The 16,623-nt window shown below is 33.8% G+C and overlaps 1 protein-coding gene across 11 annotated transcripts in view; it reads left to right on the forward strand.

The window, feature by feature from the left end:
* Nucleotides 1–16,623, forward strand: part of SLC4A7 (solute carrier family 4 member 7) — a 97,145-nt gene that overhangs the window by 46,530 nt on the left and 33,992 nt on the right. For 8 of the 11 annotated variants that reach the window (XM_054595153.1, XM_054595144.1, XM_054595147.1 and 5 more), the window contains exons 7-12: nucleotides 1,833–2,201; nucleotides 7,236–7,351; nucleotides 9,324–9,481; nucleotides 10,895–10,982; nucleotides 12,661–12,807; nucleotides 16,353–16,459. In XM_054595153.1, coding sequence (XP_054451128.1) covers nucleotides 1,833–2,201; nucleotides 7,236–7,351; nucleotides 9,324–9,481; nucleotides 10,895–10,982; nucleotides 12,661–12,807; nucleotides 16,353–16,459 — 985 coding nt within the window. The remainder of the gene's footprint in view (nucleotides 1–1,832; nucleotides 2,202–7,235; nucleotides 7,352–9,323; nucleotides 9,482–10,894; nucleotides 10,983–12,660; nucleotides 12,808–16,352; nucleotides 16,460–16,623) is intronic. The other 3 variants (XM_054595149.1, XM_054595150.1, XM_054595151.1) reach the window with 1 other exon arrangement.

Below are 16,623 nucleotides of genomic sequence, written 5' to 3' on the forward strand. Positions count from 1 at the left end.
TATACATGGGAAGTGGGGAGACAGCACTTTCTTCATAGCCATTTGCTTTTGTCACTATCTTAGTGCTGGAGCATTTGGAGGTCTTGCCTTTGCTCTTTTTAAAGCAGAGGATTACATCACTGGGGTTCTATTTTGGCTCTCAAAGAGAGCTGATGACAGCGACTCTGGAAAACCCAGGTGCAAAGGGTTAGAGTTGCTTGTGAGGGTCACTGTTCCCTCTAGCTGCTACTGTTACCCAGGGCTTATGAGGATTACAGTGAAGAGGGGTAGAGCATGGGCCACAATGTCTTCTATCCCTGGCATAATAGTCCGGATTTTAAGTGTTCTACAGGCAAACAGCCATAGGTGATAGGGTTTAATCCTGTTTCTAAAGTTGACAGTAATCGTTTGCAGCTCAGTGTAAAATACTTGAGTCCACTTTCTCCTGAACATTTGACCGCTAAGTGAAAGTATTTTAAATCTGTTTTAAATTGTGCCTTTGTGTAGTTAAGGAAGCTTAAAAATAAAGGAAATCTCTTAGAATCCTAAGTTCAATTTAAAAGCCATCTCTACCACATTTTGTCTCTCATTTTCATCTTTTATGTACTCTATATTTTCTACTTTTGTGAAATGAGTTTATCAAGAGAGACCCTATTAAATATTTATATCTCATGTGCAGTGTGTCCAGATTATTCTCTAATTCTAATTTGGTTCCTTTTAATCATAGGACAATCACTGTTTTCTTTTAAATGCCATTTTAGCATGGGAATTGTGTTATTTTGTTATATTGCATTGTAATTTAACAGTTTTCCTGCATGTAGCTTATTTCTCCACTAAATGGTGATTGTTTATGGATTGAAGATTTATCTTTATTTTTAATATTTCTGGGCTATCTTGAGCATGTAGCTTTGATTACTTAGATCATATGGGAGTGATTGTTGTAAATCTTATTTTCCTAAAAACAATGTAATTTCATTAAGGTACACTTCATGGAATAGGTGTTTGAAGTATGAGTGTATATTACTTTTTGAAATACGCTAGATTTACTTTGTTATTACTTTTGGTGAGAAATGCTTTATTCTTATCTAGCTAGATTAAAGATTGTACATGTTTGCTTAAATTTATCTGCTGTATTACAAATGAAAGCCTATTTTAGGATATTTATTAATATGTTTAGAGGGCTCAAGAATATGTATTCTTTAAAATTGACAATGTTTTTCTTCACAAAAATTACTATAACTTGTGTAATGTTTTTAAATTTTACTTTGGGAAAACTGAGTAGGTGATGTACTGTTGACTTAATGTTTTAAAGATTAGATTTTTTAGGAATTACTAATATTGTTAATATGGACTTTTCTGGTGAGAGAGAATTATCTGTAGTGGTTTGGTACAGTATAGGACAAATACACTAAAATAAGCTGTTAGTGCTGGTAAGTTTTGTTTTGGGTTCTATTTCTTAGATTTTTGTATTATGTTCTTATTTGATATTTATCATTTATTTAAGCACGAGCTTTGCATTGATACTGTTCTTTTTTTAAAAAGCCACACTATTGGGCATTGTAATTATTAACAATATTGTCCCCTATAATCTGCATTAACGTCATTTGATGATGATGATGATGATGATGATGGTGGTGGTGGTGGATACATCTTCAGGGAATTGCAGCTTAAGCAATTTTTCAGTGACTTTCTAACATTTAAATATGATTGTCACGCTAACCCTGATGGCATGAATTTGAAATGTTGGGTCTTTAAAGCTTGTCGTTTACAGTGTAAATTGATTTTTTTGTGTGTGTTTCTATTTGCCATCTTCAGTGAACTTCATCATTTTTCATTTATTTGTTTTACCTCAGGGGAAGGCCTTTCAGCCTCCCGCCACTCTTTGCGAACAGGTCTGTCTGCCTCAAACCTTTCATTGAGAGGAGAATCGCCTTTATCTCTTCTTCTCAGTCATCTTCTTCCTTCTTCAAGAGCTGGAACCCCTGCAGGCTCGAGGTGTACCACCCCAGTACCCACCCCTCAGAGCAGCCCTCCTTCTAGCCCTAGCGTCAGTCGCCTGACCTCCAGCAGCTCCCAACAGAGTCAGCCTCAGGTCCCAGAGCTACTGGTTTCTCCTGCCAGTGATGATATTCCCACAGTAGTAATTCATCCACCAGAGGAAGACTTAGAAGCACTGAAAGGCCAGGAGCAGAAGAATGAGGAAAATGTTGACATAACTCCAGGCAACTATTCAAAATCCTCCATGTGTGGTGCTTTCTGCCTCTGGATCACTTGCACTTGGAATGCCTTTTAGCACCTAGCTTTAGCAGCATTTGCAGATGATGCTTATTATTTATTTTGACTTTGCATGTTTTTTTTTCTTTATAATATATTACAGAAAATAATGTAATTATTAAAAATTTGAAGTTATAAAAAGACTACAAAGAAGACTCCACATAACTTAAGCCCTTTGAAAAATGTTCGCTGAGATTTGTCAAGGCATGTGAGTGGTTCAGGAAAATGTAGACGTTTTTATACGTAATCTTTTAATTTGCCATGATTTTTAGAAAATGGTGGCTTTTCTTGTGCATTCATAAGGTGAATGAACACACTGTATATAAATTATAATGAGATGAGGTGCCTTTTATCTTCTGTTTGGTGCTTTTGTCCAAGGAATGCAGTATATTTTGACCTTCCTAACAATAATAGGGTGGAATGTTTCTTGTCATTTTGTCTCTTTAAAACATTGGGGAACAATGACTGCCTGGAATCGTCATTATTTCAAGATTAGTATTGTATTTTAGAAATAGATTTTAGTTGTCCTTTATTTAATTCATGTCATATCTGTCTTTAATAGAAATTTATCTAGAACTTCTCAATACCAGAGTTCCTATACTCTGGTCAGAGTTCATATGCCTAGTTGTGACAAGAGTGTATTTTTGTATGTGAATTAGAAAAAGTATTTCTTAGTGGATAAAAGTTTTGTAACCTTTTTAAGGGTTATATATTATAAAAAATTTTGCCTCTCATTTTATTTGTACATTTATACATATATTTATGCCCAATTCATATAAAGTATTCTTTAGTGACTATTTTACTGATAGTCAAGCATCAATGTGATGTATTTGAATACGAACTAGTGTTTTTAATCACATAGAATTCTTTATAATGATAATATCTAACATTTCAATGGTAGTTTATGGTTATTAAATTAGCCTATTTAACTGGTATAAAAATTTGTGTAGGTTAGGTAGATATAAGCACTTTTAGAAGTTAAAAAATGGAAGTTTTGTGGATAAATCATTGTTACACTAATTATGACCGTAGTTACAGCCACTGTTGTTTTATAGTTTGTTCCACTCACAGGTATATGTGCTTTTCACATATTTCTAATTCTTCTAATAGTTTGATGAGTTTTGCAGTATTATCCCTATTTTACAAATGAAGGAAGCTAAGACTTAGAGATGTTAAGATCATACTGTGAACAACCAGAGCAAGGAATTGAACTGAGATCTACCTATAACAAAGTCTATAGTATAGTAACTCATTGTAAATTTTACTACTTTGTAAAAAAGATAGAGTGTAATAATGAGGGAACTGAACTAAAATGAGAAAAAAAAACTAGAATTACTGAGAAATAATCATCCCTCTTAATTATGAAGAACAAAAGTGATTATAAAGTTACTTCTTTGCATTTGTTTTTACTGATATCTCTCAGTAACATTGAGTATTTTTGTTTTACCAGCTTCTATGTTGTTAATAATAAGGGACTAGACATTTTATTTAAGAAGGAAGGGACATATGGATCTCAGTGTCTTGTTAGGCCATGTTGTTAGGGATAAAAGGACCAATTAACTGAGAATTGAGGAACACAGGTTTTTTCCCTAGTCTGCCATAAGTGTGCCATGAGATTTATCAGCCTTTCTAAAGAAAAGAAATTTTAATGGAAAGAAGAGAGTTTCTAAAGACAAGAAAAAGCTCACAATTATTCTTTAAGACAGCTATAGAAATATGTAATTAAAATAATAGGAGCAATTATATATTATTCCCTGTTTAACTGCCTTTGGTCCTTAAAACACCTGGAAACTCTTGTTTAGTTTCCTTGAGGTCTGATGTTATGTTAAATGAGGAAGAACGTGGCCTCAGCAGAACTTTGGAGAGGCTAGTGTCAGAGATATTTGTGTCATGGGTTATTTATTATTTGTGAATACCCGAGTGAAAAAGAAAGTGGTGTTTCCCATTAGTCTTTTTTTTTTTTTTTGGAGAATAAGTATGTGTGAAAGAGGTAAACTATTTCTAGTATTTGTAACTGTCTTCTAACTCAGAGATTTTTAACTCATGTGCTGCAAGAATTTTTAAAACATGCAATACCTGACTATGTAGTCAGAGGCACTGACTTTTTTCCCCTTCGATTATCAAATAAAAAAATGACAGCAGCCAACACAACAATAGTTGGTGTGAATGCCTTATCTTGAACCATAAATACTTGTATGTAGCTCATATAACGGAGTTGTATAACATGGTCATGTTGCATAATACGGTTGCATCTCATGGGTTAATTCTTGGTACCAGAAATTCTTACATAGAAAGTATATTTTTTAAAAAGTCACTTTGGAGTAAAAAGGGTAGGTAATTACTATTTTTTTTTTTTGGTAAATCAGTCAAAATTATACCTTTTCTTTCAGTCAGATTGGCAAAAAATGTATTTTTTGGTGTGCTGCAGAATTTTAATAATTAGTTTATGTGTGCCACGAGATGAGGAAGGTTGAGAGTTGCTCTTTTAACTCAGTGTTTCCTTACCTTGGCACAGTTAGCATTTGGGGCTGGACCCTTCTTTGTTGTAGGGGCCTGCCCCAAGCACTGAAGGACATTTAGCAGCTTCACTAGCTGCCAGCAGCACTTCCCAGTTGTGACTACCAAAATGCCTCTAGACATCGCCAGTTGTCTCTTGGGGGACAAATATCTCTCCAGGTTGCAAACCATGGTGCCAACTACTTCTGCTTTTTAAACTTTTAATGACAGAAAACTCATAACTTTGATTTATCTTTCTCTAGTATGATTTTTGAATCTCAGTATTGCTTTTATGTATACACATACTCACATTTTATGTCTTTTTTTAAACAAAGCAAAGAAATACTGTCCTTCTGAGTTATCTGTGCTGATGCTAGTTTTAACTTTGGGAAATTTACTCATTGATTCCTGAGCACTAGGAATTTTTGGTAGGAGCCAAGGGACTTTTGTTACTGATTGCGGAAACAGCTTTATCCTGGCTGAGGTTGAGAAGAAGAAGGTCTCCATAGAGAAGATGAGGTGGGAAAACTAATACCTACCTGGCATGACATTTTCAACAGGTTCGAGATGACTAAGTTAGCTAAGTGACTTCAGGTCACGTCTTCTAGTTTTGACAGGATCTAGTTTCACATCTTTTCTTCTTCCCATTTGTACTTTGTCCTAACTGTCCCTTATAACCTTCTTCTCATTCTACTCTTCTCTCCAAAATCTGTTTGCTGGGACTATTCTGGGAAACAATGCATATGTATTCTTTGATTATACATATACAGATTGAATATTTTTAATAGTTACAAATATATTTGTATCGATGTTCTGTTGTACTTGCTGCCAGGACCTTAACGGTACTTGTCATTTTCTTGTGTAGGAGTGGGTGGAAACCACCAGAAATACTAGTTAACTCCCGCCTTCCCCCATCCCACTTGGGCATGTATTTTACTAAGGGAATGGATTCTCTTCTGAAAGTTCAGGGACAAAGGTCAAAGAAGAGGAATCTTAATAACTTCTGTGTTCTAAGCTAAAATGCTGAAAAATGAGAGACGTTTTAGGAAATATTTCAGAAGTGTTTAACACTTTCAGAGCATGAGCAGGTGGCTAAATAGATTGGATATTCTCTTTTATACTGAGATTTGGGGCCATAATGACATCCTACTTTAGGTATTTAATAGAGATGTGGATATCTCAAAGGTCTTCTCTAATTGAGTTTAAACACTGAGTCTGAGTGACTTAGTTTCAGTTATAGTATGTTATATTCTAGAAACATGAAAACTTCCTTAGATGTATCAACTATATGCGATATCCTTAAAATTCTGGAATTTATTTACCAATATTAACCATCAGGTTTATGAGATGTAACCACAAGCAGTTTAATTGAGTTTCTGTGGGTCACTTGATTGCTGTGTGAGTGGTAGAGTTAAAAGTAAAATCAGTCTGTTGTGATTCTGTCTAGTCCCTTTTCTCCTGTGATACTTCATGTTCTGCATTCTTGAATTAGAAATCTTGGGTGTTTTGTAAAAATGAAATACATTTAACTGTAGAAGTCCGTGATATACTTTAAAATTTTTGAGAGTTGAACTTTTTGCAGAATTCATAGTGATAGCAATTGGTCACATGCTGCCAGGGTATTGTTAGGTTATTTTATTGTTGTGGAATGTAGTTGCTGCTGTCACTTGAATTGAATATAGTAATGCACACATCATTTTTCATCCAAACAAGCGAGTTTTATAGAACATCTATCAATTGTAACCCAATATAATTCTATAAGTTTGTCTGGATCTTAGAAGTATGTGAATTAGAGTCACGTAGCTTACAAAGTGGCAGAAAGTGCCTATTTCCACATTGATCTGTTTGATTAAAAAACCCTTACTCTTTGTATTTATAAGAAACATTATTATTATAAAGTTGTATTTTTTAGGAATAATGATAGTAGACAGCATGTAAATGTTACCTAACAGAAATGAAAATTCTTGAGGAAACTATTATAATTGTGGAATATTCTGGTAAATTTAACCTACATTTAGTTGATACAGATCTTAAATTCCCTGAGTTACATTTAAGATATATCAGAAAATTTATATTGTTGTTGTTAATGGCATGATAAATGTAGTTAGGCATCAGTAACCTCCACAGTTCACCTATATGTTAGGTACATTGGAAGTGTGATCTCTAAGCAGCTGTAGTGGTAATCAGTCTCAGGTCTTCCCTCTTCTGTGGTTCTGCACCAATTCACTCTTTTTCTTTCTGCAAAGGCCACCATTTCTGTAAATTCCAATTATATTGTTTTAAATATTAAAATGAATAGCTGTATTATTGCTTAAAATGTTACTCTAGCCTTGCTGGTTTGGTACTAACAAGTGGCACTCTTTTTTTTTTTTTTTATCTTGCACATTTGCTTTTCATAAAACATCACTTTCAGGATATAAGCAGAGTTAGGTTACAAAGCGAACTTTCTCCTTACTAACTTGGAATTTGTTTATTCTTATATACAGGTATTTTGGCCTCTCCACAATCTGCACCTGGAAACTTGGACAGTAATAAAAGTGGAGAGATTAAAGGTAATGGAAGTGGAGGCAGCAGAGAAAATAGTACTGTTGACTTCAGTAAGGTAATTCTATCATTAACTATAAATCTTACTAATCATTCTTACTGAGAAAATTGCTAGCAGTGTACCTTTATTAGCATTGATTATAATAATTTTTTAATAGGTGCTTACAAACATGCATGTATTGCTTTTGATAGGTTAATTTAAGGTCAGAAATTGTGAGAAAGGTAACAATCTCAGAGCACTTGAATGTAACTACATCGTAGTAGTTTTAGAAATTCTGTCAAAAGAATATGTGAGTAATACAGTATTTTCATCTATACCTACCCAGAGATACTGTGAAACTTCAGTACCTTTTGAATTACAGTCATTTGTTCTGGAGCTGCCACCACTAGAAAGATTAATTCTGGGAATGATATTACAGCAGTAGTAACAGCTTCCGCCTTTCCTGGGCTGTAACACAATCCCAGAATTACTGGGATTCTGGTGTTGTTACTTACTGGAATGTCACTGGGAAGCATATAGGTGCATCCCAATGAATAGATAAAGGCACGGATTTAAAAGCAAACTCACCCATCTCAACCATAATTTGTTTTATTTTGGTAGATGAGTATTTAGGTGAAATAGGGAAAAGGAAACATTCCAAAAAAAGGAACAAAAAACTACCAGTTCAAATTACAATTGAGTCTAAGGCATACTATGTGAGTACTGCTTCTGCGTAATTGGTTCTGTGTGGCCGTTTTAATTTAATGCTATTAATTTGCTACAGGATACTTGTAGCACTTTAATATTTTTGTATCCAGCATCAGGCATTTAATTAAATGTGATTATTTCAAGTAAGATTTATTTCTCTTCAGCCTTTCATAATGCAAAGTATAGATCATATTTTGTAGGAAACGAGTTTAAATGATGATTTGTATTTATGTAACTTTGCTGGGTTTCCCGCTGTACGATTATAAAAAGCCCTGCGTATGGCACAGTGATGGTGCAGAAGGGCTGTTGTAGTTTTACTTCTGTGTTAATTCGATTATGTTTTTACTGGTGCTCCTGTTATTTCAGATGAGTGAAAAGTGTTCAGGAACTAAACTGCAATATATTCTTGTTAAATGACTAAGATAATATAACTTACATTATAGATCTCCTCTAGACACGGCAGATGCCGTTTTTTATTTTTGTTCATCTGTCACAGTTTTAATTTTTTTTAATTGGCCTATCCTTGTGTACACCTCCTTGTCTCCTGTTGGGCAGGAGTCTGCCTCCTGGCACTGTAGTTGTGGCACACGGGGTGTGGGACTCAAGAGGCCCGCTGTAAGTGCTGGTTTTCTTTTTCATAGCTAGCCCTGTAAGTGGTTGTTTAGTGACTTGTGTGAGACCGTATAAATGATGAAGTTGCCGTGCTTTAATACTGTGTTTGTAACCTTTTCTTTGTAATTATACACAGACAACCAAATTTGATTATATGGTACTACTATGTATTTATGCCAGTAATGGCTAGCTATTTTAGTTTTAAATAAAAGTAAAAACATTTCTTCCACTTAATGAAAATACTGGTGGAATGCCCAGACTTCTTTAAAATTAAAAGGACTTACAAAAAATACAAAGGGGCTAATTCATTTCTAAGATTAAACAGTAGATTCTCATGAAATAAAATTTTTTAGCACTGTGTATAATTTCACGAGCCATTGTTAGTTTGTAAAGTATATTTTTGTCCTTAACAGTTTTTGATGAATAGTGTTATATTCATTGAAAATTTTCTCTGCTTCCTATGTTTGATGATTTAGATTTCTGAAATAGTAAAAAGATCATCAAAGTTAAAACAGTTGGGAGTATTGTTTCATAGATGTATTTTGCTTGCTTTTTTGTATTTGTCTACTCCATTCTTTGTAAGAATTTTGGCATTTACTCATTCATTAGATCACCAGTTTTGATTAGCCAATGCTGGGCTTAAAAGCATCTTTTCTTTCCTGTTTCCCTTCAAATAGTGTTACAAATATCATGAAAATTTTATTTTAAATTATTGTTTATTTGTCAATAGGTTGATATGAATTTCATGAGAAAAATTCCTTCCGGAGCCGAAGCATCCAACGTGCTGGTGGGGGAAGTGGACTTTTTGGAAAGACCCATCATCGCGTTTGTGAGACTGGCTCCTGCTGTCCTCCTCTCGGGACTGACTGAGGTCCCTGTTCCTACCAGGTAGGGAGGTGGTTCCCATTAACGTTTAAAAAGGTTTTTTCTGCTGAAGGGACTTGTTCCTTTAGGTAGTAAAAGGTCGTTTTATTAATGTTGTCGTGCCAGATGCTTTGACTAATAGGGGATAAAAGAATGATGTCTCTTTCTGAAAAGAAAAACACAAGCATCCTTTGAAAAATAATTGCATTGATAGCTGTATAAGAAGTCCAGCATTTCAGGAGCTTTGTTTAAAAAGCAGTTGATCATTTTAGATATGTGCTCTGTGTAGGCGCTGGAGTCAGAAAATGGAGCTGAATCGTTGCTCTGCCACTTGCGGGAGAGTCAAACCTGACTTAAATCTTTTAACTTTCATTTGTAAAGTGAGGGTAATAATAGCTAATAGTTGGTTAAATGTGATAATGAAAATGCAAAGTATAAACAAAATGCTGTGTTCTGACCTGACCAAAATCTGTTCAAAATACATTATGTGTAAAAATTAAAATAGCGGTAATAGCCATAAGAATAATTAACAGTTCTTTAGCTGTTGACTGTTTAAACTTAATTCTAAATGAAAATAATTTAATTAAAAAAATTTTTTTGTAATAGTGAATCTGAAGAATAATTGCAACTTGATTGAAATGTACATGCCTGTTTTCATTATGTTTTACTGAGGTGCATTGATGGTGTGGTATTAAGATAAATGAAAAAAACAATTCCGTAGATTCATACTTGAATCCTCAAAGCAGGAAGATGAATACTTCCCAATTGGGATAAGTGTAAATATTAATATTTTCCTGTTGTGTTAATAAGGACACACTTAAGTAGGAAATTAAACATTTTTATTTAGTCACTATAAATAAATAAATAAATCAACTAATATGAGCTTTGATGTTGAATTTGGAGTTGTAGATAAAAATTCTTTTTCTTTCCGAAGAAATTAGTTCCTTATTTGCCAATTAGAGTCTTTATCCAGATTGCATTTTGAGGGACTATGGATTTTTCTTGTGTATATTCTTCAACTTTTTTATTAGGTAAACCTCACTGTTAAATACTTCAGTGGGATTGATATTCACTAATTTACTTATTTTTGGGGGTCAAACAGACTAGAAAAAATTATTTACTCAAAATCAAAAGGATATAGAAGATGGGAACTTTTAATGTGAAACGCTCAGTTTCTTAATGACTGTCTCACCCTAAGGAAGATGCGGAGTAGTAACTCAGCGGACAGTTAATCATGAATGCCTTTCTTAGTGCTGTGATCTGCTTTTGTCTGAGTGGAGATGCCAGCTTTTTACAGTGATTGGGGTGGGAGGACGGTACAGTGGTCTCAGTGTTGTTTTCTGTGTTTATACTTCACGGATTTCTTTAAAATGATTGCCGAGATTGATGTGTGTACGTTGTTTATGTTTAAATCTGTGTGTTTTCTTGTTTTCTTAGGTTTTTGTTTCTGTTACTGGGTCCGGCAGGAAAGGCACCGCAGTACCATGAAATTGGGAGATCAATAGCCACTCTCATGACGGATGAGGTAATTAAAATACCCTTGGAAGTGGACACTGATTATGAATTATATAATATATTAAATTACAATTCTCTTTTATAGTGAAACTTAACAAATCGTCCTTGATGTCTTTACTATTCCATCTTATAGTCACTCTTTTTATTTGAATTTATTGGGATGACATTGATTAGTCCAACTACATAAGTTTCAGGTGTACCTCATATTCACTCTTCAACTATTTTGCCTTTGCTAAAGGTCTTCAAGATGTTTCTGTCAGGATCAGTGGATATTTTTTTGTATTTTCTCCCCCACATTTGAAATTATTGATCACTTTTTAGACGTTTTCTTCATTCTGGATTTTTAGGATATCATTTCTTTTGGGTTTCCGCAGGACTTTTGTCTTTTTCCCTTTTCCTCTTTTTTTTCTGTAATTTCTCTTTTCTGTTTGCAGACTTCACCTTTGACCATGACCTAGCTCGATTAGGACTTTTCTCTCTGTTTGGGAGATAGCTTTGTAATCAGGCTGCAGACATCTCTGCCATGTGCCCCTAAAGTCACTAAAGTCCCAACTGTCTGAACCTGACCTCCGTTCTCTTATCCTGTCTCAAAGAATTAGTCACCAGATTCCATTGATTTTTCCTCCATAATCTGCTTTGCATTTAATCTGCCATCCCCACTGTGACTTCTCTGGTTTACACTCTCTTAAACTTCTCCTCTTTGTTGATTAATATGGACTTTCTGAGTCTTTATCTTACTGTATTTTCTTCTATGTTACCAATCACATGCAGACTTGAATATATCGTTTTCTTGCTCCAGATGCGTCAGTGACATCTTGTTAGTTATTTATGTTTAAACTTAAAATCTTTACCGTTGTCTTAATAGGGTCTGCCTGATCTAGCCTCTGCATACTTCTTGAAACTTATATTATCACGCATTTTGCTCTGGCCGCATTAGCTTCCTTTCTGTCCTTAGAGGGGTCATGCTCCTCTTGCCTCTGGGCGTTTACAGCTGCTCTTCCCTTTGCCTGAGCTCTCTTCTGCCATCTCCACCCAGCTCTACCCTCTGCACGGGGCTGTCCCTCGTTTCATTCAGAGTTCTACTGTGCACCTCCTCTAAGACCCTTCTGGACCCTGCTTTATTCTTATCAGAGCATTAATTTTTTACCTGCAATTATGTATTTATGGAATTAACCAGTTTCACTGTCGTTCCCCCATGTTCCTGAGTACAGGGACCTTGCCATACTGGTGTCCATCGCACTAAGTGCTTAGAATTGTGCCGGGCAAATAGTAGGCACCCAATAAATATAAGTGATCAAATATGTTGTTTATTTAAGTAAAACTGTATTTCCATGATTATTGGTTTAGGATAAATGACATTAAAATATCGTACAAGTGGAAAGACATGCTACAGTATTGTTTTATTTGGTAATGAATTGCTGAGTATTACCCATGTAAAAATTTCTGTTAAAAATTGCTTTGTTTTAACACATCATTATTTTCTTTTGTTGTTTGTTACTGTTAGTTCATGTGATAATATAATAGTGGGCTATTTTTTTATAGTTGTTACCCAGGGTGGGGTGGAGACCTGCTTGGGGTTAGGTAATTATCTTCACTGTACATTTATTTATGATATCTGAAGTGGATTTACTACATATAGAATTTTTTTCACCATTAAAATTCTTTTGCTCAATGCTTTTTTTCTTTAGATTTTTCATGATGTAGCTTATAAAGCTAAAGACAGAAATGACCTCTTATCAGGAATTGATGAATTTTTAGATCAAGTAACTGTCCTACCTCCCGGAGAGTGGGATCCTTCTATACGGATAGAGCCACCAAAAAATGTTCCTTCTCAGGTAAGAATCCACACAGTTCTTCGAGTTACATTAAAAAAACATTTTGAATACATTATACATTTTTAAAAATCAAAAGTATATACAGCACTCAGAGAAGTTGTACACTAGTATGTCCTCTTTACATTCTTACCCCTTTACCTACCTTCTGTGGGTAAGTTTGTTGTAAGTTTCTTGTTTATCCTTTTAGTTTTTATTCAGTACAAAGAAATAGAAACATATAGTCTTAACTACTTTCTTACCATAAGTTAATATATACTATATGTACTGTTATGAACCTTGCCTTTTTTAAAATAACAATATGTCTTGGCAGTCTGATCATTAAAAAATCACAGAAATAGTCTATTTTTTTCTCACAGTTTTGTTGTATTCTGCTTATTGAATATATCATAGTTGATTCTATTCCTGGACTCAGGTTGTTTGCAGCCTTTTGCTATTATAAACCATACCTAGTATTCATATGCCATATTAGTCTTGTGCAGGTGGAGCTACAGGATAAATTGGATAAATTGTGCTGGCTCACATGGGAATTTATAATTTTAGTAGATAGATAGCAGAATCTCTTTTTACCGAGTGAACTGTGTTGGACCCTCACAGTGAGGAATGAAGGTGCCTATGCCCCTACAGTCTCACCAACACACTATGCTGTCAAAGTGTTGAGTGCTCGTTATTCTGAGAGATACTTTCATCTTACTATATTGGGTATTTTAATGTGATTTTACTTTGCATTTTTGTAACTAGCGAGGTTGAATAGCTCAGTATATTTTGTTCATTGTCCTCCACCACTTTTTCTTTTTCTTTTGTACATTTAAATTGTTCGTTGAGCCTTTGGAGCTCATCATGGTGTATTATGTGAAGTATGCCTCCAACTTTCTTTTTTCTAAATTGTTGTTTTGTTGTCCCAATTTATTAAAAAGTTAATAAAATTTTTTTTATTACTCCCGCTAATTGGTGATACGGTCTTTCCCATTTACTAAATTTCCATTTGCATTCAGGCCTTTTGGTGGAATTTCTTTTCTATTCATGGATCAATTCCACACTTGAATTTTTGAGGCTTTTTGGTATATTTTAATAAATGAAAGGTCTAGATTCATTTTTGACTCCTCTTACTCTTTCAAAATTTCCTTGATTATACTTCCATATTTTTCCATGTAAGCTTTAAAATCAGCTTATTATTTACAGGAAAAAAATCTGATAAAAAAGGTGTTGGTGGTTAGATTTCTATATGAACTAAGGGAAAATTGACATCTTTATAGCAATGAATCCGTTCAAGAACATGGTATATCTTTCACTGGTGGTTTTCCTAAATTTAAGGAATGTTAAATAAAGTTCTTGTCTATGCTTTACAAATTTCTTGGTAAGTGTATTCATTAGCATGTTAATCTTTATTTTTCCTGTTGTAACTGAGGACTTTGTTTAATTATATTGTCTATTACTTTTTATGTATTCGAAGGCTGTTTGTTACTGTATATTTCTTTTTCATCCTGCTACCTTTCTTAATTCTTTTATTGTATATAGATTTTCAGTCATATCATATGCTGTATTTCAGTCCCTCCTTTTAAAATTTATACTTCTGATGTTATCTGTTGTCTAATTGTACTAAAATCTCTAATAGTGTTGACTTTATATAGAAATTTCTTAGTTTCTAACTCTGTCCATAGTGTTTCTCTCATTAAGTTGCTGATGTTGGGACCAAAATACACACTATCATGTTCAGAAAGTACATTAACTTCTACTTCATTGAAAATTTTAATGTAAGTAGATGTCTTTTGTTAAAGCACTTTTTAGCATCTGTCGAGATGATCATACAAATTTTATTTACCATTTATTATAATAAATCATATGAGTAGATTCTTTAATATGAAAACACTCTCACACTGTTAGGATAAATCCAGCTTGGGTTCCAGTGTGCTGGCAGTCTATGTCTAGTATGTCTAGTATTTTATTTAAGTTGTCTGCGTCTCTTAAGTAGATTGGTCTAATAGATTTTTGTGCAGTTTTTATGTTTGAATATTACTAGTAGTATACTTAGTTTGTAAAAATACATTTTAAGTTTTCCTTTTTCTATAACCTTCAAACTTTAAATGGCTTAGAATAATTAGGTCCTAAAAGTTGGAAGAATTCTTTTGTAAAATTTTCTGAGCTTGAATCTTTTGTTACATGCTAGCCTTCAATAACTTCCTTAGCCTGTGGAAATTGGTTTGAGTAAGATTTCTATTTTTTCTGGCGTCAGTTTTAGAAATTATAGTACTGAGTTCCCTCTTTTCTGGTGTCACTGTTGGGAAAGTTTGTTTTCCTAGTACATTACCCATTTCATCAAGGTTTTAAGTTTTTTTTGTATAGGGTTATACAGTACACTCTTTTTGTGTGTACTGTGTACACACACACACACACACACACACACACACACAATTTCCCTCAGATTGTGAAGTTGCCTCCTTGTCATATCTTTTGTTGTGGTTAGCTAATGGTTTATCATATATTTCCAACATGGTAACTTTAAAAATTTATTTCAGTTTTTAAAAAATGTAATATTTTTGTAACTCAGTTTCTGCTTTTGTTGTTTTTATTCCTTTCATTTTCCTTCAGGAAAGACTTTTTTGTTTTGTTTTCATTTTAGCATTTCCTGAGTTAGGTGGTTAATTCATTTATTTTTATTCTTTCATTCTTCTTAATATAGTTATGTTTATTTTCTAGGAATTCCATAATTTTGTATTCTTTCTCTTTTGATCTAAGATGTAACTTAGTTTTTATGTTTGATATATTCAAGTGGTAATCTTATGATTATAAATAGGTCTGTATACTTTATAAATATTGAACATATAAACCAGGTAGTGTCAGGAGTTCATCTAGAGCCTTTGACCCCAGGGACTTTCTGGGGTGACCCACCCATCTCTCTCTCTCTCTCTCTCTCTCGTTCTTTTAGGCTCAAGTAACAGATTAAAATCTCACTCCTTTCTCTTTATATGAGCAGGACAACCTCCTTTATCATGAGAATAGTACTCTTGAATTTGTAATAAAATTTAATGGGATATTGATTTTTTTTTTTATGGAAATGCTTTTAACAAACAACTCTTGTGCTACTTATAAGGGAAGTATTTTAGTAAAAGAAGAACTGTATTTTTACTAATATAAAGTATACTTTCAGTAGTTAGCAGGAGCAATAGTTTAAAAATTGTGGTTGGAGAGATGTTTTATTGGATATTTATGTTCCTATTGCTGAATAATAATTTGGAATGGTGTATATGAATGTGTTTTATAGTATATTTGATATTAGAGTGTAAAATGGAACAAGCCAAGCATGAACTTAACATGTTAATGCACAAATATTAGCCTCTGTTTTAAAGTACAGCTTATTTAAAGAAATTTCCTTTAGGAAGCATTTTTTTTCTAGGATCATTAATTAGATAGATAACCAGTAAGATCTCATGCCCCCTTTAATTGAAGATGTCATCTCAGATTTCTTAAAACAAAATTCTGAAAATGTGTGTTTTTTTGTGTATGTGTGTGTGTATGTGTGTGTGTGTGTGTGTGTGTGTGAAATGCAGGAAAAGAGAAAGATTCCTGTATTTCCCAATGGATCTGCCCCCAGCTCGGGTGAGACTCCTAAAGAGGCCGCTCATCATGCCGGGCCTGAGCTACAGAGGACTGGACGGTGGGTACACATACTGCTAATGATGTGAGGCTGGGGTTGATTTGATGAAAAAGGCATAAAAGTAGTTTTTCTTTGCAAATATTTGAACATAACTTTATATAGCCTTTTTTCATATTTTAAAAATGTGCTTTATTGTATAGGTATATGATGTTAAGGGAAAGTAA

The sequence above is a fragment of the Pteronotus mesoamericanus genome, unplaced genomic scaffold (genome assembly GCF_021234165.1).
Source record: "Pteronotus mesoamericanus isolate MK-2021 breed Mesoamerican mustached bat unplaced genomic scaffold, CSHL_Meso_final scaffold_54, whole genome shotgun sequence".
Classification (NCBI taxonomy): domain Eukaryota; kingdom Metazoa; phylum Chordata; class Mammalia; order Chiroptera; family Mormoopidae; genus Pteronotus; species Pteronotus mesoamericanus.